At 36.4% G+C, this 26390-nt stretch overlaps 1 protein-coding gene across 8 annotated transcripts in view; it reads right to left on the bottom strand.

Moving 5' to 3' along the window:
• Positions 1–26390, bottom strand: part of SRSF11 (serine and arginine rich splicing factor 11) — a 39457-nt gene that overhangs the window by 1445 nt on the left and 11622 nt on the right. For 4 of the 8 annotated variants that reach the window (XM_075557297.1, XM_075557296.1, XM_075557299.1 and 1 more), the window contains 11 exons: positions 20715–20848; positions 16927–17036; positions 15210–15302; positions 14469–14518; positions 13561–13688; positions 11235–11316; positions 10734–10865; positions 8527–8616; positions 8284–8331; positions 536–631; positions 30–168 (listed from right to left, as the gene is read on the bottom strand). In XM_075557297.1, coding sequence (XP_075413412.1) covers positions 30–168; positions 536–631; positions 8284–8331; positions 8527–8616; positions 10734–10865; positions 11235–11316; positions 13561–13688; positions 14469–14518; positions 15210–15302; positions 16927–17036; positions 20715–20848 — 1102 coding nt within the window. The other 4 variants (XM_075557306.1, XM_075557303.1, XM_075557313.1 and 1 more) reach the window with 3 other exon arrangements.

Raw genomic sequence — 26390 nt, 5'->3', positions numbered from 1 at the left:
CACCAAAAGAAATTAGTTTGTAAACATACTTTGACATCTTTGTCACTCTCTGACTTTCTTTCCCGATCTTTTTCTTTGTCTTTACTCTTTTTCTTTTTGCTTGTTGATCGTTCTCTTTCATCTCTACTCCTCTCTTTGTCTTTGTCTTTCTTTTTCTCCTTTTTATGCCTGAAGAAACCAGAATGTTAAATGAAAGATGCTTTAAAAAATTTCAAAAAGTTCCAATTTCAAGTGTAGAAACAAATTTTAATTTGTTAGAACGCTTTTCATCCAAGTTTACACAATATAAGTAGGATGGTGAAAATTAAATTTCACAACACCGCAAAAGGTAATAAGCTATGCTCAAGATACACAGGTAAGCTCACAGTTTTTCCAAACCCTAAAACCTTTTTTATATTAACAATGTCCCCAAACCGTAATACATTCTTGAACTCTTGAATTCGGAAAAGGTAGAAAACTACAGGACAGTTTTAAAATATCAACCAACAATTTCTCAAAAATGAAAAGAGTACATCGAGATGGTTCACGTTTTTACCTTCTAGGGGATGGTGAGCGAGACATCTTTCTTTTAGGAGACCTGGGCTTCTTAGGGGACCTTGATCCACTCCTGCTTCTTCGTCGTCTTCTCTCTCTACAAATCACAAATGAGCAAACGGAACTTTAAAATACAGTACTAGCTCAAAAATCTAGATACATAAAAATATGATAAAGAGTTTCCATATAGCTCTCAAACAACTTCCTAATTCTGAACTGGCTGCTAAACAATCAGCCCCTCCACAGGAGAAAGATGAGGTCATTTGTATCTGTAAACATTTAACTGCCTTGGAAGACTGTGGAGGGAACAGTTTTACTTACTATCTATCCTATGCCCTAAACACAGGAGCTGCACTGGGTTGTTAACCACAAGATCAGTAGTTTGAAATCCTCAGTGGATCTGAGAGAATGAGGAATTCTGTTCCGGTAACCTCATAGAGCCTCAGGAACCTTCAGTGTGTTCCACTCTGCTTTATAGGGATGCTAATTCAAAGAATTGTCTCAAAGGTAGCGAGATGGTTTTTACGATATTAATTTGAACTAATAAAGAATCAAATGTTTAGTGAAGAAAATAATTGCAAACCACTAGCATATGTTTTTCCCTAATGACTGCAAAGGCTTTTTTTCTAGCAATTCTTCTTAAAGATATATGGCATCAAGACAATAAACATTCAAACATCAAGACATTGTAAGTACTGGGTCTGGGACTAAATTGACTAACAAAAGCTCTTTCTGATTCAAGAGAAAAAAACAATTAAAATACATTATTTAAGAATCCACTTTTACATTTAAAACTACAGTGCCAGAGGATAGAGGATAATTCAGTATTTTTGTGACATAGAAGGTATTTTCTTAGGAGATATATATGTAACAGTTTAAAAATATGAATAAAAAGGGAATTAGATTTAGCAGTAAGGTAAACCCCAATAGATTCTATACAATAGCAAAACCTCACCCCAATTATGCTGTGAATAATTATGTAAGCCTATGTTCAAATGATGTATCTTTTTCTTTTGTGTCCTTTTAAAATTATTTTCAAAAGTTTTATAAGCAGGTCAAAAATGACCACCAAATGATTTATGTATGAATAAAATAAAACTAATAAGATCCTATATTTTCACTCATCCCACTTTTCAAATGAAGATGTTTCTCCCCTGTGCGCGTGTGATGTCTTATTCTAGAAATACTACGCTTCCTCCGTTTTGTGCGACTGATGTTGCAAATTCTCTGGATGGAAATGGTATTTTATGGACTTCCAGGAAGATGGCGAATGAGTAACACATACCAGAGGGACTCTACAGAAATCAGCCCAGGAGAGTTACTAAGAGGGAAATACAACACTGCTGGATCCCAGGAGCACCATAAAAAAAAGTAGGCAGAGATCCACAAGGTTTTGGGGGTCTAGGAGTTTTTGGATTACCACAGTGGAGGCCAGTTAGGGTTTGACCATTTGGAGCCAGCAAAGTGGCTTAATCTAAACAGACACAGCTTGCCTTGGGGTAGAGATTGGGGCTCAGTTATACTGTTACTTCTGTTTCCCTCCCTATCTCTCCAGTCTCAGCAGGCTTACTTTTTGTTTTGTCTTCTCTCCTCTTTGTCTCTTCCCTGTTCTCTCAGTCACCACGGCTGACCTGCAGACTCCTAATCTTAGCCTAGGGCATTTACGCCTGTCCCATACCCAGGTAGGTGAGCTTCACCATGAGAGCATAGTCTGAGGCTGGGGAAACCTGGCTGACCTCCACCAGGGGATACTCCATCCAACTTCTTACCGGGTAATTCCTGCCTTTGTGGCTGGGAGAGCTTCTATTTTTCCTGTTGTCCCACATGACTGAAGGAACTTCTTTCCGCCTACCTTAGTGCCTCACACAACCTAAGGCAGAGCTCAGGCAACACTCGCCAATGTTCCAAGCTTCTGCAGGAACGTCCGCCCAACCTCTACAGTGTTCCTACCTGGCCTAAACAATTCCACCCACTATTTGCAGTGTTCTACACTAAAGCAGGCAACCCACCAGCCTTCTGGGGCACCCCCCACCCTTTAGAGAAGACAAAGGAAGATAAAGTGGTAGGATAAATCCATAGTGAAATTAGCTGTAGCAGTTTGAAGCAATCCTACGAGTATCCCAGAGAGAGCAAGTGCTCCTTGACTCCCTGGAAAATGTCATCTGGTCCTCTAAAATAATGCAATGCGAACAGCAATCAGCCCCAACGACCCCAATGAAAAAAAACAAAACAAAACAAACAAAAGTCAATTGCAGATGTCCTGAACCTAATGACATGCATAGAAGCAGACACTGAGCTGTTACATAAAGAAAATTTCACAATTCTGCTTGGAGTCATACAGGATAGGAAGGGAAACAATACAGGAAAAAGGAAGAAATGATAGAGGAGATAAAGGCCATACACCAAAGGGAAATACAAGCGTTTAGGGAGATTAAAACAAAACAAAACACAGTAGGAGACTCACGGACCTCTAGAATTGTGACTTGGAGGACAGCCAAGCAGACTTTAACAAACGTGAAAAATCTAAATCAGAGCAACAGAAAGGCTGAAGAAATCCCAAGAGGCATGTCTGATGCTATGAAGACAAACATCAGAATAATTGTATTATCAGAAGAACACATAACAAAGAAATCATCTGCAACAATTACGAGCGAATTTTTGGAGGAAAACTTCCCCAGCTTAAAAAAATGAAACCCAGACAACCATTCAGGAGGCTGAAAGAACACCAGCTTGACTGAATCCCAAGAAGTAACCAAGGCACCAAGTTACACTATCAAACTTTGAGGAAAAGGAGAAAGTTATGAGCAGGAAGGGAAAAACAAGCAATCACATATAAAGGTTCCCAAATAAGAATATGCTCAGACCTATCTGAAACTAAAGAGAAGAGAGTGGATTAACACATTCGAAAAACTGAAGGAAAGCAACATAATAAGCCCAAGAATACTCTAACCAGCCACATCATTGATCAAGAGAGACGGAGAAGTTAAGTCTTCTAGACAAGGAAAAACTAAAAGAATATGTTAGAAGAAACCCAGCCCTACAAAAGATCCTTGCTGACCCAGTATGGGCTGAAGAACACTCACCAAGCATAAATAAGAGACCGCCATATAAAACAACCTCACCCAGAGGGCAATAAAAACAGACCCCCCAAAAAAGGAAAGCACCCAAAACAAAAGTCTAAGATGACATCACAGAGCCCTCAGATGGAGAAAATAACCCTGAATATCAATGGACTGAACTCAGGCATTAAAAAACCAAGGGTAGCAGACTGGCTTAGAAAACAACCCATCAATCAGCTGCCTAATGGAGACACATCTCAAAACTACAGACAAAATAGGCCGAGAATCAAAGGTTCGAGAAAGGCATACCGAGCAATCAATTCAAAAAAAGCAGGGGATGCAATCCTAATCTGGGATAAAATTGACCACAAAGTACAAACCATAAAAAGAAACGAGGGACACTATATACTGCTGAATGGAATGGTAGATAAAGAACCACTAAGCATTATAAACATATATTCCCCAAATGAGAGACCCGCTGAATATATCAACCAAACCAGGTGTCCTCAAACTATGGCCCATGGGCCATATGCGGCCTGCCGAGGCATTTATCTAGCCCGCCAGGTGTTTCTGTCCTGTTTGTTTTTTTTACTTCAAAACATATGTCCAGTGTGCATAGGATTTGTTCATAGTTTTGTTTTTTTTAAACTGTAGTCCGGCCCTTCAACGAATCTGAGGAACAGTGAACTGGCCACCTGTTTAAAAAGTTTGAGGACCCTGAACCAAACACTCCAAATGATGAAAAAAGAAATCACAGCCTCAACAATTATAGCGGGTGACTTCATTACACCGACTGCTCTCTGAGAAAGATAAATCACAAGGAAAGAAACTCAACAAGGAGGCTAGAGATCTAAATACTACAATAAGACAACTTGACCAGATAAATATTTATACAACTTTTCATCCAAATACAAAAAATTCACATTTTTTCATGTGCACATGGCACATATTCAAAGATAGACCACATGCTGGGCATATGGCGAATCTACATAAATTTAAGCATATTGATATCATATAGACCCCTCTGAACACTGTGCCATAAGGCTGGAAATTAACAAAGAGAAGATGAAAACAAGAGCGAACAACTGGAGGATGAATAACTTTCTTCTGCAAAAGGAGTATGTACTGCCAGAGATCAGAGATGAAAGTAGGAAATTTCAAGAAACCAACGTGAATGAGAACAAGACATAACAAAACTTACGGGACACAGCAAAGGCAGTTATCAGAGGAAGGAGGGAACAAACTTCATAACAATGAGGGATGAAAAGAGGGGACATTACAACAGACCCTAATAAAATTAAAAGGACACTTATACAGTCCACCAAGGATTATACTCCAATGAATTTAACTTGGAAGACATGGACGAATTCTTAGAAAAACAATCCCTCCCTAGACTATCCCCAAAGGACAAGAATCTCAACAGACCCATAGCAATAGAAGAAACAGATGAGGTTATCAAGGGATTACAAAAAAAAAAAAAAAATTCCCTGGACCAGATGGCTTCATTGGGGAATTCCACCAAGCATTTAGGAAAGAACTAACACCAACCCGACATAAACTCTTCCAGAACCGAGAAACAGAGGGCAAACTCCCGAACCTCTTCTGTGAAGCTAGTATAACTGATACCAAAACCGGGAAAAGATCCCACAAGAATCGAGAACTACAGACCATGTATATCCCCAATGAACAGCGATACAAAAATACATAAATACTAGCCAACAGAATACAAAAGTATATAAAAAAATAATTCACCACGACCACGTGGGATGCATACAAGGGATGCAGGGATGGTTCAACATACGAAAGATCATTGGTATCATTCGCCACACTAACATGAAGAATTACAAGAACCACATAATATTGATAGATGCAGAAAAAGCATTTGAAATCTTTAGCCATACGAGAAATGCATATTTAAACAATGCGATACCACCTAACACCCTCAAAGATAGGCCAATTAAAAAAAATCAGAAAGCAGCAAGTGTTGGAGGGGCTGTGGGGAGACAGGAACTCTCATCCACTGCTCATGGACCTGTAGGTATGTACGGCCAGTGTGGAAATCAATCTGGCGATACCTAAAACAGATGGAAATCACAGTACCCTACAGTCACACTCCTATCCTACTAGGCATATAAATTTCAAGGAGTTGGAAACTGGACATCTCCATACAGAAGGGTCACAGGGAGGAGATGAGCCAGCCACTCAAGGTACAGTATAGCACCGATGAAACACACAACTTTCCTTAAGTTCTTCAATGCTTCCTACCCACCCCTACCCCACTATCATGACCCCAATTCTACCTTACAAATCTGGCTAGACCAAAACATGTACAGAGGTACAGATAAGAATTGGAAACAAAGGGAATCCAGGGCAGATGATCCCTTCAGGATCAGTAGTGAGAGTGGCAGCACAGAAAGGGTGGGTTAGAAAGGGGAAACTGATTACAAGAATCTACATATAATTTCTTCCCTGGGGAAAGGACAACAAAAAGCAGGTGAACAGAATCTTCGAACTGTGTTAAGATATGACAAAATAATAATTCATAAATTATCAAGGGTTCATATGTCATGAGGAAGGGCGAGCATGGAGGGAGGGGTAAAAATGAGCAGTTGATACTAGGGGCTTACATGGAGAGGAAATGTTTTGAGAATGATGAGGGCAACGCATTTACAAATGAGCTTTATGCAATTGATGTATGTATGTACTGTGATAAGACTGGTATATGCCCCCAATAAAATAATTTTTAAAAATGGTATTTTACAATCTTTTGTTTTAAGGTTGAATTTGAAATGGCATATACATATTTAATGAAAACTCAGGTGATGATTTAACTCAGGTGCTCATATATAATATTAAATCAACAGACATGAAAATGCTTCTCTTTAAGAAAGTAGCAGTGTTGCCTTTCCATCTTCCAAGCCCTTTTGCTGCTGATTCCTCAGACCTGGCTTACAGGTTTTGTTACATCATCCTTTCAGACCCAACTTGGCATTTTGTTTAGTAGTAAAACATGTTTTCACTTTTATTTCGTATACTACATTTTTCCTCTTGATTTCCCCAAAGCCTTAATGTATGGTGTAACACACATACCATAAGAATTCACCCATTTACACAGTACATTTCAATAGCTGTTAGTAAACTTATGATAATGCAATCACTACAAACAATGTAAGGAAAACGTCAGCATCTTAAAGCCCTGCACATCTTCATTAACACCTTCTAGGCCAGCTTCCAAACTTCCTCCAGGGAGTTTGGATAATAAACAAGTCTATATTGTTTCTATAGATTTGCTTATTCTGGACTTATCAATGGAATTATAGAAATTAGTCTTAAATGTCTACTTCAGTGGTTCTCAATCTTCCCAACACCATGACTCTTTAATACAGTTCCTCATGTTGTGGTGATGCCCCAACCATAAAATATTGCCATCGTTACATCATAACTGTATTTTGCTAGTGATAAATCAGGTGACCTCTGATAAATGGTCGTTTGACCCCTAAAGGGGTCACAACCCACAGGTTGAGAACAATTGTTCTAGATGCTTTCATCTATGTTTTCAAGTTTTACCCAGAGCAGTACTTGATGACTTTTTACTGCTTAATAGTACTCCACTGATTCTCTAAAGATAGTTGATGGCATCTGATTTATTTAGAGTTTTTGCCTATTTTGAATGTTGCTGCTGAGCTGCATCCAAATTTCTGTGTAGACATTTGCTTTCAACTTTCTTGGCTTAACAGTGTAGGAATGGAATTGACAGGTGAAAAAATTAAGTTTACTTTCTTGAGAAATACTACAAAACTTACAAAAGTAGCAGTGTTCGTGTACATTTCTAATGGAAATCTACCGTTACCAATTTTTCCACCTTCCGAAAAATTTCTATAGGGCTGCTTATGTTCAAAGGTTACCATAGTGTTGTTTTACATGCATTTGCGTAGATTTGGTGTTACGTCTACTACGATCATTTGCCCATTCTTCCATGAAGGCTTTTATTACTGGTTTAAGAGAGTTCTAAATTGTATATCTCAGTCCTCTCTCAAGCAGACCTACACCTTTACTCCTTGGTAGTGTCTCTGAAAGCAAAGGGTTTTGAATTTTGATAAAATCTTATTTGTTACATTTATTTTCTTGCTTGGTTTTGGCATCAAACTGTGAAACCAAAGCCAAATCTGAAAGATTTGTTCCTATGATCCGCCCCCGACCCCCACCCCGCCCCCGACCCCCACCACCTTATAATTGTAGCTTAATATTGAGGGCCTTTCATAGTAAATGTGCCTCCTGTGTTTTTATAAGCTGTATCAACAATGCAGCAAATCATGTAAAAGTGAGATTAAAATAACAAAGTATGAATGGTCCTTATTAGCATTATGAATTTTCATATTAAGTGTAAAAAGACATTGATAGAATGTTTGCAACCACGGTTTGATTTTCATAATGGCATTTTAAAGATCTAAACGATATAAACCACAACATAAACGGCCTCCCATTTAATTTTAACAATCATAATATGGAAAAGAAAAATAATTTTGAAGATTAATATGTGGCTACATTAAATATAATTTACACAAACGAAACCAATTTAACACAACAATTCAGTATGCCTTAGCACTAAAGCTTAACTGTTAGAATAGGAAAAAAACAAAAACAAAAAAAACAGGATTTGAGGATGCATATAGCAAAAATAGAAACTGACCTCGGTTGAATTCCGTGCTGTTTCAAATACCCTCTACACCATAAAATACTAAGTAAAAAGAGAGATGAACCTCAGGTTATTCTTCACAAATTGCCTTTAAAAAAACTTTCAATGTAATGGCAAAGCCTAATTTCTTTCAAGACTGAAATATGTATCTTATCTTCTGGAAAACACTTCATGTTCATAGGCTATCAATATTATTGAAAAGTTAAAAGAAAGGTGAAAGTCATGTTGCCACTTTACCTGCTTGCACTTCTAGAACGTCTGGCTGTGCTATAACTTTTTGGTGGTGTTTTGGAGCGTTTCTTTTCTTTATCTTCTTTCTTTTTGTCTCTAACAAGTGAACACGATTTAGAGTTAAAAGGCTCGGCTAATCAAATTTATATAGCATTACAAATAAAAAAAATTTTATCTAGGTCCATACTTGTAAACACTGTAATTGGCAGAAATGGCTTAGATGTAACAGTTTAAGAGGAATACTTGTTGTAGGTGAATTGAGTTCCCACTTTTAGCATTCCATATAAATCTTCTTGGTAGAACAAAGTATAAATACCTAAGAATCAGTGTTGGTAAGTTTCTTGGTAAATTATTCTTTCAAAGTAAGCATCCTAATCTATCCGGTTAACTCAGTCTTCTGTTGCTACATATCCTATACTACTCAGTACTATCAGAAAAATCACATGACTACCAGTTGAACTGTAAATCTTTTTAGAGATTCCTAAAGGTCCTTGAACTACACACGTTTCCCCAAGAAACTATTATCTTTGAAAACAACATCTATTTGAAGAAGTCCCTTATATTAAAAAAATACATACACATCTATCCTCAACTATTCTATTGTAGGGCCATTTTGTTGTCCTAAGGAGGCCAGATGGTCCTGGTCAAGTAAGCACTCAACTCCTAATCAGCAATACTGTGGGGGAAAATGAGGCTGTTTCTGCAAAGATGTAGTCTTATAAATCCTCTATTGGGTCACTGTCAGAATTAACATTCTAAGAGCCCAGGTGGCACTCTTGGCTAAATATTGGAAAATTAGACACATGGTTGGCTTTCAAACCCAGCAGCCACTGTGCAATAAAAAAGATGGGACAGCTTCGTGAAAGATGCATATATGTAATCCAGGAAACACTATATGGGGCCACTATGAATTGGGAGTTGAATCGACAACAGGTTTGTTTTAGGCTACACCTTGAACGAGCATGTTCTTTATGCCATTCTCTCCTCTTGTCATACTGCTGAATCACTTCAAGTCTTTGTTTCTTCTTAAGTTTCCATTATAGACGTCCTGTGATTGCTATAGCCTCTTACTCTCAGTCATGGATTCCAACAAAATAATTCTAAAACCCTGCCAGAAAAGTTAAGTATACACCTGAAAAAACAGTATCTTTATCATTTTTCAGTGTTTTCAGTGAAAACTTCCTAGTACCACCTATAAGCACTTTTGTTGTCTCCATATATATTTTTAAATTATGAACTTTATTTCCTGTTACTACTGAACGGAAATATTTGCTATAGTAATTATTTCAAAATCTTATGTAGGTTTTTGTATCACTTTGTCAAAAAATTCATTACCACCATTAAATCTTTTAATTTTAAGCAGCAAGCCAGTTAGTCAAATCATTGTCCCTTCCCCGTGTAATTACAGTAATCTCTAAAGTTCCTGACAAAAACCGACCTACTGCCAGAGGTGATTCACACTCAGGACAAAACAACTGCTCCAAAGGGTTTCTGATGCTAAAAATTTTTATGGAAGCTGAAATGCTCTCCTTTCACTGTCAAGAGTGGCTGTTGGGTTGAAACAGCTGACCTTGAATTTAGTAGGTCAGCTATGTTCTTCCAGGGTAAGCCCAATTCTTTTCTGTATGCCTCACAATGGTCCATTAAGCAACCTTGCTTGTCTAACAAGTATTTCCTATGCAATGATTAAAAGCTCCATTATAGGATGAACACTAATAATAGCAAAACTGACTATCTGGTTCCCATTATTTGAGCTAGATGCTTGCCAAGAATGAAATAGCTAAGACCTTAATTACATTTACTATTAAAACTACTTAATTATAATTCTGCTATAACTTTCCAGTTATCCCAAATCATGGGATAAAAGCCTCCGTTATATGGTTAAGGGTCTAACAAATAGTAATCTTGACATGTTTTATGGTGCTTAAAGGCAGACAAGAGGCTTGTCTGCCGTAACTCTTAGAAATGCCACTAAGAATGGCTAGGACGGTGCATAAGAATTTATACCTAAGAAACTTTACCCAGGTCTTCGGTACATGGGTCAAATTTTCAATTATAAAGCAGAAGAAAGTCATTGAAAATTTGAATTTGCATCTCTTTTAAGATAGCATCACCTCCTTTCCTACTTATTTTTAAAATCATTTTAGTGGCCCTTTTTTGAGGTCTTGAGAGTTCTGAATATCTTTCCATTGACATGTCTAACAGTTTGATACCTGGTTTTTGATGTGCTTCTTGATCTTCTACCTCTCTCTCTGGAATGAGATCTTCTCCGTCTTGGACTTTTTGATCTTCGCCTACTTCTTGACTTCGAATGGGATCTTCTCCGAGATCTGCTTCTGGATCGCCTAATGTAAAAGCAGAGCAGTTGTTTATTTATAAATAGTAACGAAAAAAAAAAAAAACCACTTGGCATCAAATGAAAGATTCATATATATGTATACATATATATATATATATATGGGTTAGCCACCAAGAAGTAGGGGAAACTCCAAGTGCAAGTTGCTTCCATTACTTACTATATAATCTATCTTAGATAGCCTAGAAACTAACAGTACTTTTTATCACCTGGATTTTGTCACTGTTATGTACTCCAACTGTCAAATCACTCATCACATTACGCACATCTTTCTCATGGAGTCAGTGTGTAACAGGCAACAGAATGTGCCTAACATTGCCTTTGCTAAGAGACAAATATATATAAAATGTACTCTAACCTGTGTCTAGAAGATGAAGGAGTCCTCCTCCTCCTCGAACGTGATCTTGACCTTGAATGTCTTCGTTTTTCTTCTTTCTTATCTAGTTTTTAAAAGAGGTCTGGATTTAGAAATTTCATTAAGTAGGAAAAGAATTCAAATTCAGGAATTATTCTAATAATTTCATTACTACATTCTAGACTTTATATATATTCTTGAATGTTACAAGTTATCTTTTTACAATGAAAATAGTCTAGTCTATTAAAGGATGCAATCAATCTAGGCTTTTCGTAGATCCCAAATAGAGTTGAAACTGTAAGCTAAAGGATCCTTTCATCTGTCAGACTGAAGAGTGGAAAGTCTACTTAGGAGCTACCAAAAGTAATTCATCAGGGAGTATACTTTAGTTCTTAATTCTTTAGAGGGCTTTGAGAGAGGAACTCTCTTACTGCCATAGGAGTTAGGTAGGTGCCATTTACACTTATAATCACCTCATCTGACAGATTTGGACTGTCCCATACATTTTTGTGGCCATCTTTATGGAATCAGACTATCCTCCCAGAGATTTTAAGTAGTTACAAACTGCCACACTTCCTGGTTATAATGAGTACCTGTTACCAGCCACTATAACCCACCTGTTTTCCGCCAAGGTTCCATCTTCCCAAACATGATATACACTTTAGCCAAATTAAGATTTAATTTTCATGTGTATTTATAATGGTAACCTTTTCCCAGCAAGCATTTATCTTTGAATAAAGTAATTTTTAGCTGCTATCCAGTTGGTATATGCCTAATTTTGACATCTTATACACTGTAATAAGAATGCCAGTTTCGGTCTACCTTAACAATCAGTTTGTGGACATGATCACTGTGATTTGTGTGCATTTTGGACATAAATTTACAAGGCCTTTGTTTCTAGTTGTAGCCAGAAAGCTTTGCTGAAACTTGCTTATCATTGGCATGAAAGCCTTGCATGGTCATTTTGGGTGATGTCATTGGCTGTGCATCTAGTACAATGAGTTTCTTCCCTGAAGGTTTAAGAATTCTACCACAGAACCAGTGTCCTGTCCTCCCCAATTCCCAATTTACATTCTTAATACTATAAAATGTTAATTACCTTACAGATGAGTATGTTCGGCAGAGAATGAGGCATTTTTCCCTCTACTACTTAACGCTCTGCATTCTAATATTTGATCCCCTAATTCTAAAAAGTTGTAATTCACTCACTGCTTATTACTGAGAGAAAATTGGCTCTAAGTTCAACAGCTCTTCCTGAAAAGTTCCCATTATGGAATTTCTCATACAATTTTCAATTATGTCAGAACCAGACCTAAACTGTATTCCTATTCCCTACTTTCAGTTAGCATAGAATAATATAAGACCTGATTCAAGAAATGAAGGGCTCTCGTTCATACATAAGCTATCATCAGAATGAGACTTATCTGTATTTAGATCCCTGCATCATGATGAAATTGGTTGCGACTGTCATTATAAATAATAACAATTAGCAAAGAAACTTTAAAACAATTCAAATATCAGGCAAGAGTACTCAATAAAAACTACAAAAAACACAAAACCCAAATAGTAACAACCAAAAAAAAATTCGACAGTGTTTTGCATTTGAAACTAACTGCATAGATATTGTTAGACAAGTTAAAACTGATTTAAAGAAAAAATTCAAATAAAGTACCAGCATTGTTTATCAAACATAACTTAAAAATAGTTTTCTTAACACTGGTAGGACAGTGGGTTACACATTGTGCTTTTATGAAGACTACAGCCTTGAGAACCATCAAGGAAATTCTACTCTGCTCTATCGGGTTTTAATCAGCTAGAAACAACTCAGTGGCAAACAATAACCCGCTCTCACCGCCCTGCCCCACCCATCAATTTGTGATCAAGAGTAAACTATAACACCTGTTAAAGTAAATTGAGGACCCTAAATAATATATATGTAGGAAGACACCACCTATTTAATCACAATTAGACTATGTCAAGTATTTGCTTCATGAGATTCTTTAGGTTACACTAAAAGGGGCGAAAATCAGACAACTGCAACTATGCAAATCTGAACTATCAAAAACACTAAGTTATTATGCTAAACATTAAGATAATTCTTGGAAGTTATGTCATTTTGGGCTAGGTCTGTTTTGGGGTTGTTGTGAAGAACCAGATATCTGATGCACTTGTAGGATGTTTAGTAATGTCCCTGGCTTCTCAAGTCATCTCCAGATATTTTCAAATATATTAGAGTACCAAAGGATTTGTTTTGATCAGAATACCGAACACTTACAACACTTACAGAATCAGAGTTTAGGATTTAACACAATGGTATCGCACATTTTACCTGGTTCTATAGCAGCAGAAATTAGCGATTGTGCTTCTCGTACTCTTTTCATGGCTTCCTCTATTTCTTTACTAGAAGTATCTGATTTCAAACTTGGTGAAACAAGACCAGCAGCCACATGATTTAATCTGAAATAGAATCAATAATTGAAATGTTAGCATATCTAGAATTGTCTTATATCATTTCTAATATATGTATTGAGCTTCAATTATATTGACACTACTTTATTTTATAAGCTGTGTGGTAGGTAAACCTAACTTTTTAGCCTAATCCACACAGAAGCAGCACATTATTGGGTGTGCTCCAAGGACTATAAATAAATAATAAAATCCAAATCTGAAGGAAAGAAAGGTATCAGGCCTTAAACTCAGAACAGTTGGCTTGCAGAAAGCTATGAACGACAGGCCAAACTCCATTTCTAGAGACCCCCCCATGGAGTAAGCCTCTGTTGAATCCCCTCTAACCAATAGTGCAGGGATGCGAGTAGCCTTCCTAGCAGACAAAGAGCATTATAAAGTAGATAATGGCAGGGGCAGTTGGGGTAAAAGGTAGTACCTTTACCACTGGCCCATTTTAAGGTTATTAGTATTTTTTTTCTTTTCAATTGAGGTTTTCCTGTTTTGTTATTGTTTCTTGTTATCATTTTGTATGATTTTCTTATATAAAATCCAGGACAAGTAAAACTAGAGGTAGTAACTAAATTAAAAATTATCCAGGGTGAGGGAAGGGAAGGCTGGGGATAAAACGGTGAACTAAAGAGTATGGAAGAAACTATTCTGAAATTGATAGTAGTGGTAATCACAGTACAATTCTTTTATGCTACATGAATCATATGCCAATGAAACATGACAAACAAATAAGCCAACATATAATCCATCCAAATAACCCACTGAAAGACAACCTCTTACTTGGGATCAACGGTACTCATAAGCTTCAACAACTGATCTGCGGCAAGAGACTGTAAAAACAAAAACGCACACACAGACAAATATGTATATGTATAGGCAAAGCAGTAATGCACAAAGTAGTATATGAATGACATTTATCTTTCAGCATGGTGAAATGTCTGGAGACAAACTATTAAGCCTATTAAAATAAAAAGCCATCAAAACATACTCTAGGGCATACCACTGTTCAAGAGATACAGAATGTAGGTTATACTTGCCATACAGTGCACCCATTTTAAGCATCAAAAGAAATTAAATGCTAACAGTATAGTAGACTATCTTTGCAAGTTAAATCTGAAATGTACAGGGTGCTAAAATGTAGATTTTATGGAATAATTCATTCTTGTTTACTTTAAAGGTTCTGAAGGTAATGTTTCAAAGTACAACAAAAGTGCTTAGTCAAGTTTGCCAAAAACGCCTTAACAAAGACTGAAGAAAAATGGTTTAGCTCGATTGTCACAAAGGAAAAACAGCCATTCCAAATGAGGAAGTAATAGAAAGATAAAATATAAACCTAGTTTCCCACCCTTTAGTGGCTGTTTTTTGACTCCATGACACAAGCATAAACTATAAATTAAGAAAATTTTCATGAGACATCTTAAAGCACTAATAAATTTAAATTTGAAATAAAAATTAAGTTAATAATGCATGCGCTTTAATTATAAAAGACTTACATAAAATTAAAAGAGAAATAAATTCTACCTGAGAGTTCAAGTTTGCTCCAGGCAGCCCAAGTGCAGCAAGGGCAGGATCAAGAGTAGGAGCTCCCAAAGCAGCTAATGGAACAGCGCCAATCTGCGAAATTTTACATCCCTTTATTTACAACTTCATTTCTGTTCTTTATCATCAAAGGATAGCAACCTTTTTCTTGGTAGAAAGCCATGTAGTCTCTATTTTAGCTCCTAAGCTCTTCTGCATTACATCACAAAATTGGCCACAGAAAACAGACAACAGTAATCCAAAACAATTTACTAACAAGATAGGTAAGTTTTAGTGCTTAGGTTGAGGTTTGCTGATCTTTTGTCTACATAATAAAAACCAAACCCTTCCCAGCGTCACCGAGTTGATTCTGACCCATAGTGCCCTCCTAGGCCAGAAGCAATTGTCATTAGTGGCCTATTTTTGGCAAAAGATAGCAGCCCAATGTGTAACCAGGGTGCTAGCAGGGATCCTTTGTGAGCTATACAACGGAAGCCCTGTTATTTTTTTTCCACTTAGGTAATTTTACTATTGAACCAAGATTTAGAAAAATTCCAAGAATTTTCTATATATTCTTGTCCCAAATGTAAAAATCACCTTTGTTACAAATCCATCTTTCTTTATCTTAAGAGTTCCGATGACACCGGGACACCCACCAGCCATTTCCATGGCACTAAGAGAAATATGCCTCTCGTAAGATCTAGCCTGGGAAACCCTCTGGGATAGTATTACCTCTGTCCTATATGGTTGCTTTGTGTCAGAAGTGACTCAAGAATGGGTTTCGTTTTAGTTTTCTTTCTGACACCCCAGATAAAAAACCTTTTTCCTTTGGCAGCTGGCATGGTGTGAAGCATTAAAAGGCGGGGCTTCCCACCTGGGTTCCTGTACCCCATAACAAGCAGCATTGAGCGGTGCACTCAGTGGCCGCCACCTGTCCATAATTACCAGTAATACTCTCTCGGGAAAAGTCACAGCCCAACAAGTCCTACTATGTAGCCTCTCTCAAACACACATCTAGGAAAAATTATAGTCTAAAATTATTTCTGGTCAGATAGTGTAAGAGGGAAAAACGAGGAACTGATGCCAGAGGTGTATGTTGAATGGGTGTTTTGAGACTAATTAGGGTAATGAATGTACCAATGGGCTTTATACAATTGATCTATGTATGGACTTTTATAAGCGCTGTATGAGCCCCCAATTAAATGATTAAAAAAATAAACAAATTTATTTCTGAAAGCCAATTATGACATGGTATGGCAGAAAACTTTCAATTCCATTTCATGTCCTCTATATTTAAAAATCCTTTTCAAGAATTGGTCTTTATTTTAAAGCCATCTACTTACCATATATACTTGAGTATTAGCTAAGTTTTCCAGCATTTTTAATGCAATTTTTGTGGTAAAATTCGGTGCCTCGGCTGATTTTCGAGTGGGCTTATACTTGAGTACATATGGTAATTAACCCCTAATATATAACTTAAGCTGAAAAGGTTTTCAGGAAAGTCTACTACAGAGAGGTCTGAACTTGGGCTTTATTTTCTTTCATATTCCTAGTGGAGAAAATATGCTGTTTTAAGATATTTTATTTATGGCTATAATGGAATCTTTCAAAATATTATGCACACGTGGTATCAGTCTATGACAAGAATCCTATCAGCATTATAAAATATCAAGGAGAATTTAGCTGTACTCAAAATTTAAATATTTGACAAAACTTTTACCTGGGTAAGTGGGTTGGGCGTAGGCAGGAGTCCACCACCAGGCAGAAGACCTGCCACTGCATTAGCTGGTGCCAACAGAGACAAAGCCTTAGTCTCATCAGGAATAACTCCTGCAGAGAAACATCCTTGCATTAGAACACATTCTTTTGCAAGAAAGAAAAACACACAAAAACACCCAGAAAATGTCTCCCTGATACACCACCTGAGTTTGTTGAAAGTACTTATGTTCGCTAAAATATAAAGTTTGAGTTCTATGATTTATCATTAATTTTATGTCAGAATGAAACTTCAATGTGTGAAAAATTGTTTCCTTTTTCTCTACAAATGGTTAAGTTTCTAGAGTAAAAAAAAATAGCACAATACACACTACTTTTTTGTTAACACTGCCAAGATTTCATCACCTGTACTCGATTTTTAAGTCATGAACCAAACGTAAGCAAGCACAGTCGGTTCTCCAGGGGTGTGCTCTCAACTTTCAAAAGCTGTTTTATGAACAACGACTCGTGTCGGCTGCTTCACTATAAAGCACACAGAAAAATCAAGATACACAAGACAAAAAAAGTTTGATTTAGGGGTTAATAATATGGTACAGTTACGATTTTTTTTACACCTACCATCTAAATTTTTGTAAAAACTAAGAGAAGAAAAGTATGTAAAGGAAATACTCTGTTGGAATCAAGTGTAGGGCTTTTGCTGACTCATCAAAACGATTGTGAAGGCCTCTGAATACACTCAGGATACGTGTGTGGGAAACGAGTAAGAGACAGAGGAGAGCTAAGCAACATGGCACATTCCTTACCTGTACAGTAAAATGCATTATGCTCCAAACACGTGCCATGCTAGCCATACCAAAAATGCTGCTTTATGTTTGAGTTCGAAAGCTAACTTAGCCAAACTCCGTAAGCCAAGAGGCATGTATGTCTGTTTTAAAGCCTAATCTGTGTATTCAGATACAATCTAAGGGTTCTATGACAAATAATTATATAGACAGTTTAAATTCTATCCAACAGCAAAAGCCCTATACAGATGGATTAATCTGCTAATGTGCCCAAGCCCCCAAAATGAGAGTTCAATAATACAATTAAACTACATATTTTCAAATACCAGTAGTATTTCTGTAATACATATTAAGAAACTGCATCTCATCATAAAACATACAATATGTACAGGGCACTTAAGAGAAACTGGATAAGCTGCAGAAGAAAACTGTTGGGTGGTATTTTCAGCAGGGCCTGGTATATAGTTCAGGCTGAACCAGGGAAAAGAACTGTAAAACACAACAACAAAAAAGAAAAACCACTGTTAAATAAAGGTAATGGTTCCTTCCACCTATACTGAGAAGTGCCGATAATATAAACAAATGTATACTACACAGCACTGTTATCTTGCTTGTGTCAGAGCTGTCATCAATTTAGATACCAAGAGTTATGGAGGGGGGAGGGAGAAGATAATTTAGATACAGGGCATTAATGCATCAATATTAACAAACCTACAAAGATTATGGGATAATTTTGCATGCAAAATTATGTCTCAAGAGGATAGATCAACATCTTACTCAAGTTAGTGCATTTGCAATATTTCTGGCAAACTAAAATCCTCTTGAATTTATTGTGAGACACCTGATAGAAGATCTGCATCCATTAAAAAAAATCATGCATCTGATCCTCTGATTAAAAAAAAAATATTTAAAAATAAAACTACAATTTAAAAATAGCAATGAGGCCCCTCACCAGTTAATTTTCATGCGTCAAGAGTATTTTTTTACTGCTGCTTTGATAGAACCATGAAATACTGCATGAATGTGTAGAAATGAAAGAAAAAGAAACAGACAAAAGAAACAAACATTAACCAAGGAACCTAAATAACCCCCAAATCCATTACTACTATAAGAGTTCCTTCCAAATCCAGCTATCTCAATTAAGACTGCTCCTTACCAGACTCTTGTTTATTATTCTAAAACACTGAGGAAGAGCCAACACCAAAGTGTAAAAGCTGAAACTAATGAATCTTGAATAAAGGATATTGAGTAAACTATTCCGTAGACAACAATACAGCACATCATAAAAATTATGCCGAGGAGCTTTTTGTACAACGTCTGTAATTCTACCAATGCATGTTCAAATATTTCTTTCAAACATAGGTCTAGGAAAAATTAGTCTAAAATTATTTCTCAAAGCCAGTTACGATATGCTGTATTATGTTTGTGAAGTCTAATACGTAACCAGTACAAATTATGAAAACTTAAGGAAAATGTTTGGCAATTTACGCATGGTCTGTTCTTTTTGCCAAGACCTGTTTTTACTCATCTTGAATCTGAATTTCTCTTGGCAAAGCTTTATCCTATAATAGACATATTGGCATTACAGAAATTGCTTTAATCAAAACACTCGCTGAAAAATTTATCTTCAAGAAAAAACAGAAACCAACCACCAAGAAACAACCCCTCCCCCCACATACACCTTAATACTGGGTCCAAATACTTTTAGATTAGAGAGACAGATGTACTGTTACTATTCAGCATGCCTTAACCAATCTATGAATGTAAGTTCATTTCTTGGAAAACCAAAGGCAATTTCTCTGTTTTTAAGGACTAGACACTTTACAACTTTTACAAGGCATGTTAAATATTCATATTGGTATTCAAATATCTATGACAGCATCTAAATACAACAATATTGAGATTCTCCATCCACGGACCAGTTCATTAAAGGTATAAGAACTTATATCCTGGTCAGCTATTTATTAACTCAAAATCCAGTAAACTGAAAATACTTAAGTGATTTCTTTGATCAAAATTTATAGTTACCAAAGAGCAAATCAGTAACAGCACAATGGGAACAAATTTGATTAATAAATATGGCTTAGAAAATTTTATGAAATGGCATATTTAAGTAGTGTTGTCTTGCCACAGTGGTTTTTATATCCAAAAAACCTGCTCATTTTTTTCTGTCAAATTACTTTAACAGCCTAAAATGTAAAAAGAGAAAATGTAGTTAACAAATGGTTACACCAGGAAAACACTTGGGGGGACTTGAGTGCTTGCTGGCCTTTAGTTAATGTCTAGAATCCCCTGTAGCTGCAGAGGACCCACTGTTTTTCAGTCATCTGGAAGGGTTTTGCATTTGCCTTCTCCACTACAAAAATCACACACACAAATAACAGAGAAAAGAATTTATTATTTAGAGATATTCTAGAAAATATAGCAAGAACAAGAAAATCTGGCATAAAAACACAACACCCAGTGCCCATCTGGCACCTAAGCTATAGAACATATTGAACTTTTTGCCAAATCAAAATATTGCAACCCTTGGTATACTGGAAGAATTCAATATAGGATTTTTCTTTCCTTATCAGGAGAGAGGGCACACTAGAGAAATAAAACCAACCTAGTCATATATCTAAAACAGAAATAACAGTCATGCATTTTAGGGTTTCTTATAAGTCTGCATGGAATAAGCCATTTGCCATCAGGACTTAACAAAAAAACCCAAAAAAACTCAACAGTAAGTTTACTTTAAGTAAAAGAGTTATCTTATTGAGTTAAAACTATGGACACAGATTTTGTGAACTTCTAAGTATTTCAAAAGAAAGCAAAAGTTGAATATATAAAAGATCTAATTTGCAATTTTAAAAATTAAAAGTCTGCAAGTAAAATTATGAACTGCAGTATAACAAGGGTTTCCAAATGTTAATAGTTTAAATTTCTAATACTCATGCTATAACTATACTGAGGTAGATTAGATGGCCATCTTAGGATGCCCACACAGATAGTTAAACAAAGCACAAACCTTCTGCATATGGTACGACTATCAAAGCTCTGTCAACGAATACAGTGTTGGTCAGGTGCTGTGCCACAACTGCCGAGTCAGGATCATGGAACTTAACAAAGCAGACACGGGATGACACTGGCAAAGGGGAATCACTGAAATACAAAAATACAACATAAAAGAAAAGTAATAACAGTTATAATACAAACACCTCTACCTCACAAACCAATGTTCCTCTCTCCAAAGTAACATACATTAATTTAACTCTGTCAAGATAAAATGACATTTCAAATGATGCCCTCATGTAGCTATATAAGGTAGTTACAATTGTTTATATTCCTTACGTGAAAGTAGTTGCCACAGTTAATTGCTTTTTGGCAACTCCTATGTACATAGGCAAGAACTGTACCCATCAGTAGTATTGAACACACACACACACCCTCACTGCCACTGAATCCATTACAACTTTTAGCAAGACCCTACTAAACCAGAAACTGTTTCTGAGATCGTAAATCTTTTTAAGAGTAGAAAGCCTAGTTTTTCCCCAAGCAGAGGGAAAGAAAAACAAGGTTTTCCCAACTCTAGCACTAAAGAATGTACTGGCAAAATGCATTTTCTAATAAGCTTTGACTCAAATACTGGAACGAGTGCCAAGTCTTTCCTTCTTTAAACTCCTTGGTTTCATAAGAAATTAAGACATTATGGCTTGGTTCTTTCCAGAGGGGAAAAAAAAAATTAAGCATATACGGGGAATTAAACTATCTCTTGCCCATAGTGCTAACAACTCCTATTAGCAAATTGTTTCCTTGGTTAAGACAACAAACAAGTACATGTTATGGCAATGTTTAAGTAGGATAGAGAATGCACAGTGAGAATGAATTTTTATAAGGGGATATCTAAATTTCTGACATGAAACCCTGAAAGAAAAATACCAAATAAAAGCAGAGCACGTTTCCTTAGCTCCACACCTAAGGTTGAAAGCCAACGGTCTAAGGCAGTAGTAATCACCCATGGCTACCCATTAGTTTCATCTGTGAGGAAAAAATATTCATGCTTTTTACTCCATCATCATGGTAATCAATTAATTCATCTGTGATAGAGCTTCAATTCTTCCTAACAGTTTTTCTTTTTTTTAAATGAAATCATTTTATTGGGGTCTAGTACAACTCTTATCACCATCCATCCACCCTCCATCCATTGTGTCATGCACGTTTGTTGCCATCATCCTCAAAACATTTGCTTTCTACTTGAGCCCTTGATATCAGATCATTTCCCCACTCCCCCTCCCTCATGAACCCTTGATAATTTGTACTACAAACTACAGCAGTATTTCTTTTCTTACATCCACATTTTTCCCCTTAAAAGTAGTTCTATGTATGGCTATCACCTTATGTCCGAATACCTTGCAAAATGCCTTGGGAAATAATATATAATCAAACCATCTTAAAATGGTGACCTCTATTAATTTAACACTTGGTTTTTTAAAGTAAAACACATCAAGCGTAAAGCTCTAAAACATTGAGGCCTTTCAAGAAACTAAAAAAAAGGTCTTTAAATAAGTTAAATATATTCCCATTCGCTTGTGAGGTATTTGCATTTTGCTATACACTAATAAGAATGTTACAATTAATACTTTTGGTATATTAAACCCTGTAAGTGCTGGTAATGAACAATTTAACCACCATGGAAAAAGTAATGACAGTAAGATGAGAAATCCCTCAAAAAATAAACCTACTGCTATGAAATAGATTCCTACTCATAATTTTAATTAGGGCATATGAGGCTAAATCTTTAACCTGGGGCAGATAGCCTCATCTTTCTCCAGTCCAGGGGCTAGTAGGTTTTAATTGAGCATACTACAATTTTCAAGTTTGAAACTAAACTAATTATGTAACAGGAGTAAACTAGCTATAATGTAAGATGGCATTTAGCAATACTGTCTTATCATAGTGGCTTATATTTAAAAAAAACCCCACCTGTTTCTTTTAATTTTTTTCAGACAAATTACTTAAAAGCCTACAATGATAAATCAGAAGGGTGACTAATTTATTTGATCTTTGTGACTCATTTAGATTTTGAGTAAGGATCTTTTGTTACCATTTCACCCAACATAATGCACTACATTTTCATACTTTATTAATTTGTGCAAGTAAAACTTTTAAAAATGTAAATTACTCAATTTTAAGAATAGAGTAAGATCAGATAAAAAGATCAGATACATTAAAAAGATCCCCCAACCCAACCTCACATAAATCCGCTGCTATTATGCCAATTTCAACTCATAGAGAACCCACAAGACAAAGCACTGCTTCTTAGGGTTTCTGAGACAGCTCACAGGCACAGAAAGGCTAATCTGTTTCTTGGGGAGTGGCTACTGTTTGGTTTGAATGACCAACTTTGCCATTAGCAGCCCAATATCTAAGGTCCAGAGAAAGAAATCTGAATTCCTTAAATGGTACTTTTGCCCTCCACCTATTGTTTCTATATTGCCTAAAGCTCCCTGTGGATGTTTCTTGAAAGCATTCTTTGAGACCTGTGCGGTTCATCTCAAGCCTACTTAATGAGAATCCTTTTCTAGGAGGGGAAATCTGATTCGTAATTTTTCACAATTTCTCAGGTGGTATTCATACCCATGAGAATGTCTGGGTCAAGTACTGATTATCACTTTCAATTCCTATCTTAAGCTGTGCTAAAGACCTGAGAATCTTGAGCTTTAAACCAGACATCTCCTACACCTGAGTAAGCAATATGTAACTCTCACTCAGTTTAATTTGCTTACCTTGCATGATTTCTCTTTGTATTCCTTTATTATTCAGCTCTAAAGAAATGATGGTAAAAAAAACTCAAATGGAAAAAGCATGACACTAGGGTTAAACTGTTCTGACACTATTGGTAGTGTGGCTTAGGGATGTAAAATGTTAAATATGGTCTTCCTCTGGACTATGGGACTGGGTAAAATAGGAAAAGCATTTATCATAGAGAAACAGTTCCAATTTTCCAGTATGTTTCATGAACTAGAACTGAAATAATCTTGGTTTGTTGTGTGGTGCAGTGAATTACTTCAATGGCTCTTCTAGCCAGGTTTTGTAAATCCCATCAAATCACTGAATGGGATCATGGGACTCGGACATATATAATTCCATTATGTGGATTGGGGCAAATTTCGGCACCCTGCCAGGTTTAAAAGCATCATAAAAGAGGAATGAGACGATCTCACTGGCACCAAGAAAGAAGAAAGGAGTGTGCCATTTGGACCCTGGTATCCCAGTACATCTTTTCTAGTAAGCAGAGCTGTAACACAACAGGAGCAGTGACAGCAGTACCAAGAGCACAAATTAGAGCACTGGGCATTTATCAGCAGATACAGAAATTTATGACAGTTGCCTGAGGAGGATAGAGGCCAAGGCAGCCATGTGGCTACGACTTAGGAACAGATGTGCCGGCAGGCAATAGCTTAAGCTTTTAAAATATTAATTACAACCTACAAACTTCCCTAATAAACCCCATAACCTTGAGTATGTTCTCAGTTCTGTGTGGCCTTTGCAAAGATTATCTGAACTCGGCAGAGGAGCAATTTGTGTCTTGGGAGGGGCAAGTGGTACTGGAATTGGTAAAGACTGGAGTGTAGGTATGCTTGACCTCCACCTCATGTAACTGACCTTGGACCGATGCTGAATTTGATTCTCCTTTTCCCTTGAAAGCTGGAAGTGGTTGGTTGTTGCCCCTATGCCATCTTTGGTGTTTCAACAAAAGAATATATGGGGGAGACAGAGCAGTTTTCACATAACGGCAAGGCTGTTGCCCTGAACAGGGGATTAGATACATTATTTTATCTTGTTGGACAGATGCTACTTACACTACTGGGTGAACCAAGAAACACTTAAGATGGGAATCTTGAGAAAGCCACTGAAACATTCAGCCTAACTCAATCGAGGTTCCCCACAAAGAGTCATTGGGCATGATTGGGGCTGTTATATAAGTACTTTACAGAGTACTCTTCATATGGTGGTGATTATCCCCAAAGAGCAAATTGTGGTCATATTAGCTAGCTACTGAGATTTAAACTAGGAAAAAATAATAAAACAAAGTAGTCTAAGAAACAGTGTTTAAAACTGGAAGATCACTAGTGGTACTGAAACATCCACTATATATTATAACCATGTTATATTTTCAGAAGAGAATTTATTTGTATGTGAGAACACAGATGGAGTCAAAGAGCAAAAAATGCGTCAATATTTATCCCTTCCCAAAGGCAAGGAAACCCTGGTGGTCTAGTGGTTCCATGTGTTGCTATTCTCAAAGTCAGCAGTTTTAAACTACCAGCCACTATATGGGTGATTAGCCTTTCTACGCTCTATAAAGAGCTACAGTCTCAGAAACCCAGAGACATCTCTATTCTGGCATATAGGGGTCTGAGTCCACATCCACTCAGTTTAGTTGAGAATAATGCAGTGAAAGAAGTCTTAGTAGGTACACATACTGTATATTAATTCTCTAGGACCTATCCTGGTTAGGATGGAAGTGTTCCTTTGACTACCAGCCTGGTTCATGTTGCCCCTTCATTAGGTAAAACAAACCAGTAAACTGCTTATGTCTTTGTGGTCTCCTCATAATTGCATTGTAAAAAATGTATCTTCAAATCATCAAGCTAATTCTAAGACAGCAAGTGAAATAAAGTGCATAATTTGTGAGACTAGAATGAATATCATAGATAAACCTGATTGCCCTCAATGCCTGGAGTAATAAAATGGCTATAATCACCGAAGGTGTCACTGACTTCCTCTTATTTTGTCATTTTATTATGTATTTTTACTTAGAATTTAGGAGTATCTTAAATGATAAAATGGCATAGTACCATCTTTCTGTATACTCATGTTATACAAACTAATTGTCTACTAAAACAAATTATGAAAGTCTTCAGAAAGTTCAGGAGAAAATCCCATTATCTTAATTCAATTTTCCCCACCAACTTTTTGGAGTCCTCTCACTTTTATTAAAAAACAAACAAGCAAGCAAGCAAGCAAGCAAACACCCCCTCAAAATGTAGGTGCTCGTCTCAGAATCCTACATCAGACACAAATGATGCCAGATTTGCCTATTTTTTAAAAAACTAAAGGCAATATACCACATAAAGTGTCTTAAGTGTGACATCGCAACCAGTCACTATAAAGTCCAAAATGACCATGAAAACTATGGTATTCAAAATTTTTACTTCCAAAAGAACACACTATTCTATTTCAGCTGTATACTTTAGTTTTGTGACCAAAATAATTTTTAGCATGTAAAAACAAAGATAAAAAACACTAAAGTAACAAACATGTACATTAAACAAAACGGGAAAAAATTGTTTTAGTTATAATCCATTTTTGTTATTATAAAAATTAAGCCCTCTCTAAAAACAAGATAAAAAACATTAAAGTAACAAACATGTACATTACTTAAACAAAACGGGAAAAATTTGTTTTAGTTATAACCCATTTTTGTTATTATAAAAATTAAGCCCTCTGAGCTTCCGAAGTAAAAAAAATGTCAAAAACATTTTCATCTGATTTGTATTTCCTGGGCCAGAACCACTGAGAAAAAATATTCAGCAACAAGTGAACCACTGCTTAAAGTTTATCTTCAAATGAACGAGGGTGAATAATCTTTTCGCCTTTGTTTCAGAGAATTCCTTAAAAAAAAAAAAAAAAGGCACTA

Source organism: Tenrec ecaudatus, chromosome 1 (assembly GCF_050624435.1).
Source record: "Tenrec ecaudatus isolate mTenEca1 chromosome 1, mTenEca1.hap1, whole genome shotgun sequence".
Classification (NCBI taxonomy): domain Eukaryota; kingdom Metazoa; phylum Chordata; class Mammalia; order Afrosoricida; family Tenrecidae; genus Tenrec; species Tenrec ecaudatus.
Note: the sequence above shows the minus strand (reverse complement) of the source record. Positions and strands in the feature narration are given on the sequence as shown.